Raw genomic sequence first — 8,883 nt, forward strand, 5'->3', positions numbered from 1 at the left:
GCCCGGGGCTGGGGCCATGGACAGCCGCTGCTATGGATGTGCGTCCAAGTTCTCTGTCTTCAAGAAAGAGGCAAGTCCGGCTGCGGGGGGTCAGGAGCGGCCGGTCCCGCGGTGCTGAGTGAGAGAGAGGGGAACCGGGAGCTGTCTCGCCCGGCGCTTCCCAGCCAGCAGCCTGGCGTGGTTGGCCTTGCTTACCGAGCTCTCGTAGTGCCTAGTTCCAGTGCCTTCACATATGGTAGGTTACTGACAAAAAAATCTCAACCAAAAAAACCATCCAACCCAACAAAAAACCCCAACCAACCAATCAACCAAAAAAACAACCCCCCAAACCAAACCAAAACCAAACAAAAAACAAAGCCAACCAACAAACAAGTCGTCATTGAATGCCATCTCTCTAATGCAGTATTCAGTCATTGTCTCAGACAATTCATTCAAACACACACACACACACTTTATTATCCTATGGGGTGAACTCTGCTCCCAGCAGGGGTTATGTGCTCGTGCTTGGAGACTCATATCTTTAGCAGCAGCTGGTGATACAGTTCTCTTAAATAATCAGCATAACCCCATCATTCCTTCCCGTGCTCCTTGGCACAGGCACTGTGCCTGCGTGTGGCCGGGCAGGGCGAGGGGGTGAAGCCCTGTCCTGCCCCTTTCTTGTGTCTCTGCAGTGTGGGTGCAAGAACTGTGGACGGTCCTTCTGCTCGGCCTGCCGGAGCTTCACTGCTGTTGTTCCCCGCTGTGGAAGCACTCAGCAGAAGGTGTGCAAGCAGTGTCATGAAAATCTAACCGGGTAAGATAGGAGTATTTCTTCACCCAAAGGCAGTTCCCAGCTTGTTTCTTCACTTTACATCCCAGTGTTGTGTTGCAGGTTTCTGTATGAGAGCTGTGCCTTCCACTTGTGCAGGGATTCTGCCAGTAGTATCCTGAGTTTCAAGACAGACTGTTTATGAACTGCTGTTATATGAGCTGTGCAGTCCAAAGATAGGAATCAAGATTTGTGCCTGTTCTCTGTGGTGACACAGTAGTCTGAAAGGACCAGGTTTAAATTTTCATGGATGGACACTGAATTAGTTAGGTGAGCCCAGGTTAAGCCCCACTGTGTTTTTGCCCAGAGATCTATATCCCATTAAAAGCACTGGCAGTCTTTTCAGATGTGTGCTAGTTGAATAGCTTGGCAGTAAGATGTTCGAAGTGTTACTGCCTCTGTGGGCATACAGTGAAACAAATCTTCCTTGCAGAGAGACTTCTATTATGTGAAGCCTCAAGACTTAAAATTTTGTAGCATACAGTCAGTTTGCTTTTAAAAGAAATCAAATTTATTTGCAAGCATAACCTGTAAATTGACTGTTGAAAACAATAATATCTAATTCAGTAGCAGCATGGGTTATACACGTGAACAAGGAACACAAGAACACCAGTGTACACTGGAATCCCTGTCAACCAAATCTGTGTCCTTTTTCTTCTCTTGTATTTCTCTTTCTTCTCTTCCCCACTTCTTTCCCATAGCAAGGACTTTTCACCAGCAAGTGGAAAATTTTCTGCCTCTGCGGGTGTCTAAAACTCATTAGCAGAGGTCTTCATTTCAGAAGCACTAGATTATGAAAATAGTGAAATACAGTATCCAGTATTTTCAGGTGTGAAATTGCCCCTTTTGTATTTCCCTTTACTTCAAAGCCATTAAGAAAACAGGTCAGCCTTTCTCCATATGTCATCTGGGCTTTTTTTCCTCATCATTTTAATATCACTCCTGTGGAGCTGCAGCAGAAAATCCTTCCTGACTGGATAGTGGGTAGATCATAGAATCATAGAATGGTTTAGGTTGAAAGTAACCTCAAAGATCATCTAGTTTTAACCCCTGCTGCCACAGACAGGGACAATTTTTCACTAGCCATATTGCTCAGAGCCCCATCCAGCCTGTCCTTAAACACTTCCAGGGATGGGGTATCCACAGCTTCTCTGGGTGACCTGTTCCAGTCCCTCATCACCCTCACAGTAAAGAATTTTTTTCTAGTATCTAATCGAAACCTACTTTCTTCCAGCTTAAAACCATTCTCCCTTGTCCTGTCACTGTAAAAAGTCCCTCTCCATCTTTCTTGTAGCCTCCCTTCAGGTACTGGAAGGCTGCAATTAGGTCACCCCAAAGCCTTTTCTTTTCCAGGCTGCATAATTCCAATTCTCTCAGTGTTTCCTCATAGGAGAGGTGCTCCATCCCTCTAATCATCTTGGTGGCCTGCTCTGGACTCACTGCAACAGGTTGATGTCCTTCCTGTGCCACGTACCCCAGAGCTGGATGCAGCACTCCAGGTGGGATATCACTGGAGCAGAGTAGAGGGGCAGAATCCACTCCCTTGACCCTGGGCCCACACTGCTTTGCATGCAGCCCAGGACACGGTTGACTTTCTGGGCTGCAAGCACACATTGCCAGCTCACATGCAGCTCTCATCCACCAGTGCCTCCAAGTCCTTCCCAGCAGGGCTGCTCTTGGGTGGTTCATCCTGACCTAGGTGCAGCACCTTGCACTTGGCATTGTTAAACTACATGGAACCATGAGCTTGTCCAGGTCCTTCTGGATGGTATCTTGTCCTTGAGGTAATACACACAGACTGCAGTTTCTGTAGGGTTGTTTGTCATGCAAATAGATTTCAGAATTGAGGCCTTAGAACTTTGGAAAGCGTTCCAACAATGTTGTACTCGTGGGTTGCTATACAGGCCTTAGCTGTGTTTGTGGCTGTGACTTCCAAGAATTAATGAAATATGCTAACTACCTTACATAAGTTTCTAGTTTAGCCCCTCAATCTGAACACAGCAAAGCAGAAGGTAGTTATACAATATGTGTTTATGGTGTGCAGTGTTCAGGTGTGCTAGAAGATGACATTATGATGCTGGTTATATAATAACAGTTGTAACACTTTGTTTCACTGGTGTATTATATAATTCTGTGTTGCCTGCCCCAGCTCCTTTCAGAGTGTTCTGCTGCACAGAAGCTAATTACACTGGGAGTCTTACCTAACTTCTCTCTATCTGCTCTCTGAACTGGTAGGTGCAGGCTGTAGGAGGCAAAGGTGTTTCAGCCTCACCTCCTTTGAATCACTGGTGACCAAATCACATTCTGTCCGGATGTAAAACAACTGGACCAAAGAACTAGAAATGAAGTCCTCTGCTGTCCCTGCTGTACTGTCTTAATCCCTTCCATAAGCTGGTTGTTCTCAGTATTAATGAGGTTATGAAAGGGGCTGTACTAGCAGGTCGAGGAACATCTACTGGTTCCTCTTGAGTTGAAAGACTAGACAATCAAAATATTTTCAGTATCTTGAGTTCAGAGAAATTGTTGGGTTTCTCTTCCAGAGAGGGATCTCAAAGCAGTTCAGCAAAATGGTCACCGCCAGAAAACTACAAAAAGTGAGTTGCACTTGCCAAGCAGTTGTTTCTGCCTTATGGCCTTTAGGGCCATTCTCTTGCCCTATGGTGGCCAGCAACAGTGGGGCTTATGATGTGGGTATTTGCTTGTTCTGCATTAGATTAAGGATGGAGCTTTTGTTCTGTGGTTTGGGTTGTGAGTTTGTTTGGAGGGGTGGGAGGTGTGCTCTTTTGAATAGACTGAAGGGGCACCTGCCTGTGATTATCTGTGACTGATCAGGGTTGACTTGGAAACAAGAACCTGGTGGTGAAATGTTCCTTATCTCCTGGGAAGTGGTACCAGGTGTGTGCACCTGCTAAGGTTTTCCTTACTCTTAGGAGTAATTCATTGTGCCGATATTGGAGAGCCTGATACGGGAGAGAGTAGTTTCTGTTCTGCACTGACATTCTTCAAATAGCCTGTTGGGTTCATAGGATGCTTTTGTATCTCCAGGTTTAACCCCCTGTTCTCAGTTGTCATGTCCTGTTCTTTTCCCAGGCGTGTGGCAGCTTTTGAGGCTAAGCAAAACCAGCTGAAAGAGCATCAGAAGGCAGCTGCAAAATCCCTGGGTCAAGCAGGCTCCAGATACCAGGGGCTCTCAAAAGAGGATAGAGCTATTGCAGAGAGACTGGAGAGGCTCAGGGAGGAAAGGAAACCAAGTGAGTTTTGAAGAAAACCAGAAATGCCTTGGTTGGGAACACTGCTACTTGGGACACATGGAACCTGGGGGGAGAGGGAAGATGCTTTAGGGAAGCGAAGGCTTAAAATAGAACAGAGAATCCAAGTCCTGCTGCCAACAGTGGCCAGATTCTACAGTGATTTTTAGATTAACATTCCAGTTTAATTTTGCTTCATGGGGTTTCCCTTGAAACTTCCTCTCAGTTTTGAGGCAGTATCTTACCTGTACAATCACTTTCTCATTTTCTGTTGTTTGGGGTAAAAGCCTATGTCAAGCTCAACTAGAGCAGAATGAAACGAAAGTCTTTGGCCAAGCTATTTTTCAGAGGCTTTCCTGTGGGTCATTGTCCTGGGCAACAGCAGTTCCAGACTCTGTGGGACTATATTCTGGCCAGTCTTGCCTCACAGAGAAGGTAAAGGACTCTTACCGCAGTCCACATCTGTCAGGTTGTGGGACAGCTTGTGAGGCTTGAATAAACTATGTAAAAGATATGTGATCTGTAAAAGGAAAAGAAAACCCTGCTAAGTGGTTACTTGATTATCATGGAATAATTTAGGTTGGAAAAGACCTTTAAGATCATCAAGTCTAACTGTGAATCCAGCACTGCCAAGTCCACCACTAAAACTGTCCCTAAGTGCCACATCTACATCTCTTGAATACCTCCTAGGATGGTGACTCAACCACTTCCCTGGGCAGCCTGTTCAAGTGTTTAACAACCCTTTCTGTGAAGAATTTTTTCCAATCTAAACCTCCCCTGGCACAACTTGTGGCCATTGCCTCTCATCTGTCAGGAGAGGGTTTCAGTCTGATGTGCCTAGGATTGCATTCAGAGATGTAGGGGCAATGGACTGTACTGCTTAAATGACACTTGTTTCTCTGTCTGTCCCTAATATCCTGAGTCAGCTGTCTGCCAAATGACATAACCCTAATATTCACCTTATGGCTAGGAGATAAACTGTGAAGGAGGCAAAGATTCAGAAGACAAGGATAGCAGTTGGGTAGTCTTCAAATTACTGCAGTATGATCCCTCATTCACATCAGGGCTGAGAAAGGATTTTGCTTAGGTGTTCAGAGTCTGATTCCAGAAAGAAATACAATTTACAAAAAATAAAATTCAAGCCTTTTGTTTTCAATAATAGAATAATCTGCTCCCTTGGGTTATTCTGCATTGCAGAGTCCATCCCTACTCAGGCTGAGATCGAAGCTAGGCTGGCAGCCCTGAAGGAGGATGGCATGGGGCCTGTTTTATCCACACAGGAAATGGAGGACCGGTTGGCTGTCCTGCAGGGGAGAGATCCTCCTTCCCAGGCTCCCAGACCTGTAAGCTCCCTCATCTCTTTAGTCAGCAGTGTATTCTGAGCTGATACAGTAACTAGTGTTAATGGCATGTTAACTGTTCTTCCTTCTTCGAGTTTCTTTTGTGTCCAGGTGACTTCCTTCAGAAATCTCCATTGCCTGTTTGTGTCATTGCTCCAGAAGCAAATGGCCAGCCTTTACCAGTTCACTGTCTCAACCTGAATGCAATCTGTTCCTTTAAGTCAGATATAGTTCCTGTGTGTATTTTTAACAATAGATGCTGGTTTTTTACTCTCAACGCATTTGTACCCCTAAATGTTAATAGTTTTTCCGAGCTGTTTGTCTCTGTTTGGGGCTTATCAGCCTTACCTTTTCTAATTGTATCTTGTAGTTGTTCCTGCGTACCAGCTGGGAAAACTCCCATTAATTATTCCAGAAATGGAAGGACAGTGTGATTTGTCTGGGGTTGCAGAGGAATGAGTTGTTTATATGCCTTGAAAGCCTATAGGATTGATCTTGTCCCCAAGAAATTGTTTCCTCATGCTCCCTTTTCAGCTGCATGCCTGGCTGTTACCATAGGCCTCAGTGGGGCTGCTGGTGGCACTGTTGAGAATAGCACTTTGTTTACATTGGAGGTAGTGGCAGAGCTGGGGGTTGGGATGCAGCAGCATGTACTCCTGTACATTCAGCACCACTTTGCCTTGTTCAGGTGGTTCCTGTTAGAGCTGTGTGCATTTGGCATCGCTAAAAACAAAGCCCTGAAAGTCTTGCACCACATAACTATAAGATGAGATTCTCAGTATTGGTGGAGGCATCTTTTTATGCTGCTCCCACCTAGGGTCATCTTGGTTGCCAGACTCTTCCTTCGATTGAGTGAGCCATTTTCCTTTCATTCGCCTTTTCTCATGACCTCCTTGTTTCTTAGGTATACCAACCTCCTGATACCAGAAGTCTGGTCCAGCAGAGAGATGACCTGTTAACTCAGCTATCTGAGGAAGTTGCCATTGATGAGCATTACAGACCAAGAGTTCAGCCTCAAGGTATCTATTTTGGCTTCCAAAGACCTATTTCTGTCTAATAATCTTATGTGCTATATTGAGAAGGGAATATGTGCCTCCTTATCTAGCTTACAGGTGAGCTGGGTGTCCAATTTGTCCTTATTTCTTCCCCTTAGTACCCCCAAAATTGAACAAGAGCATCTATCTGGGTCTCAGTATCTTTGCTTGGACATGATTCCTTCTTGTCAGGATGGTATTCACAGTGCTCCTCTCTGATTCTCTAAGGTGACCCTTCTCTGGGGAGGAGCTGCTGCTACTCCTAATGTACCCGTGCACTGTTACAAAACATTGGAATCTGAGATACCATTGTCTTCCTAGCTGCAGTGCTTTCTCTGTAATCTCACTGTAAACTCTAGATTAGCTTGCTTTCTTCTCTTCATGTACAGTGAAGATTCTACTGGCGTGCTTGCTCCCATTATTACCCAGATTAATGGAAAGCAGCAAGCTGCTGTTGTAGCATTGCTTTAGTCTGTTTTCTGTGCCCAAGGAATGTTGCTGCATAGTGACCAGTATGCTCTGTGTGTCTGTCTGCAGCTGTTACTAGCCAAAGTTTGAATGATCTCAATCGGGAGAGCGAAGGTTGTGTTTGCCCTGCAAATCTGGACCCAAAACAGCTAGAGGAAGAGAAAAATAAACTTTTGGCAGAAGCTGCTGCTGAACTGCGGGAAGAGAACACTAGGCAGGAAAAGATCCTACAAGTTGCCAAGAGACTGGCAGCGCTTAAAGGCGAGGACCCAGAGAAAGGTGGGTAGCAGATGAGAATACAGTGCCAAGAGAGGAATAGAATTGCTGTGACAAACTAATTTATTTTCAGAGGAGTGTTTATCCATTTAATTGCTCTGCTCTTCAAGAAACTGATTGAGATTTGGTTCTGTCTGTAAAGTTGTACAGGTTGGTTCATCATGAAATCAGTATGAAAGATCTAAGTTGAGGGTAAATGTTAGAGCTGTAAGATCAGACTACTTCATCTTGAACTCTTCTCTGGATAATTCTAGCATGCTGTGATGAAGTTAACAAAGCTATTCGAAAGCAAAGCTCTGGTTTTCATGGGGATTTTTTTTCTTCCCTCTTCCAGTATTAAAAAATTGTGACATCCTTTTTGAGGTGTCTACATCTGAAAGGATCTGTCTGAGTCAGAGCCAGAATGCCAAAACCAGCTTAAACCACAAAGAATTGTCTCTGGCACATAGGTGGGCACTAGTTTTGGGGCAGGTATGGGTTACAGTCTACTGTCTCTTACTCCTACAGTTACACTGGAAACTTATAAACTCCCTGACAGTGATGAGGAAGTGGCTGAGGAGGAAGCCATTCGCAGAGTGCTAAAACAGGTCAGAAGTGGCAGCTGTGGCCTTGTTTATCTTCCTCTCAGTTATGCCCAGTGTGTATGTTACCTGGTGAGCATATTAAGGATGTGTTTCTGTTCCTGGGAAAAGTTTCATTCATTCTCCTCCTAGTGCTTTTCCGTTACTGGCTCCCAAGGGTGATGCAGCTAAAGGCAATTTGCAATAATACTTCTAGTCTGTCATATTGTCTTTCTTATGTTAGTGTCTCTTGTGGTCTATGTGTCTCCTGTCCAACCCCACTCTGCTGGTACTTCCTTACTTCTTGTTCCATCTTTTCCCCCACCCAGTTAGGACATGGATGGATAGTGAGATGTGTGCTGTGCAGCACAGCTTACACCTACATTTCTGTTTAAAATGTCTCTGAATTATCTTGCAGACAGACTTGAGCTTGCTGTGCTTAATCTCTCTGATTACAGACCACATGTTTATGATGTTGAGGGTCTGCTGATAGCTGTGCCACAGAGCAGTGTGTTAGCTGCAGGCCTCTGCTGCTGCACTGGCTGTCCACAATGTACACACAGTATTCTGAGTGCAGACAGAGCAAGGTCACATCTGGCTGGATAACAGCAGATGTATTCAGACTTGTCGTCTCCTGTTACTGCATGAGAACAAGGAGAAGGGCAGGGGGTTTAGGGCCTAGAATGAGGCTCCCAACTGTGTTTGAAACACAAGGCTTTTTGCTTTCTGTTGTTACTAGCTGACAGAGGAAGCAGCCTTGGATGAAGCAACTGGATTCAACATTCCTCCAGATCAGACCACCCAACCAGGACCCTCACAGCAGAACCTCCATAAGAAAGCAAAGCAAAAGGTCAGTCAGCTGATCAGCATCTCTTGAATTGACATGTTCCATGGTCTCAGGAGAGTACAGTTCTCCCACAAAAATTTGCTGTATCCTAGACTTGATGCAGGAAAAAAACAAACCAACCAGCTTCTCCAGAGCAGGCAAGCCAAGTGGCTTCTGCAAGGCTGAACAGCCCTCAGCTATGAATTATCCTTGTACTTCCAAAAAGAATTGCTCCCTGGAATACAATTCCTTTCAGACTGACTTTTTGTTGAATGTTAGTGTGTCATCTAAACTGAGACAAATTAGCATAGATTTCACTATAT

The 8,883-nt window shown here is 45.0% G+C and overlaps 1 protein-coding gene across 1 annotated transcript; it reads left to right on the forward strand.

The window, feature by feature from the left end:
• Positions 1-16: 16 nt before the first annotated feature.
• Positions 17-8,584, forward strand: ZFYVE19 (zinc finger, FYVE domain containing 19; the record flags this gene model as incomplete). Its single annotated transcript, XM_009081217.1, has 9 exons — positions 17-70; positions 672-793; positions 3,349-3,402; positions 3,899-4,059; positions 5,254-5,399; positions 6,301-6,415; positions 6,968-7,177; positions 7,682-7,761; positions 8,474-8,584. Coding segments are annotated over exons 1-9 (1,053 nt in total), but the record flags the coding sequence as incomplete, so codon positions are not given.
• Between the last annotated feature and the right edge of the window lie 299 nt (positions 8,585-8,883).

This window comes from Acanthisitta chloris, unplaced genomic scaffold (assembly GCF_000695815.1).
Source record: "Acanthisitta chloris isolate BGI_N310 unplaced genomic scaffold, ASM69581v1 Scaffold21518, whole genome shotgun sequence".
Taxonomy (NCBI): Eukaryota; Metazoa; Chordata; class Aves; order Passeriformes; family Acanthisittidae; genus Acanthisitta; species Acanthisitta chloris.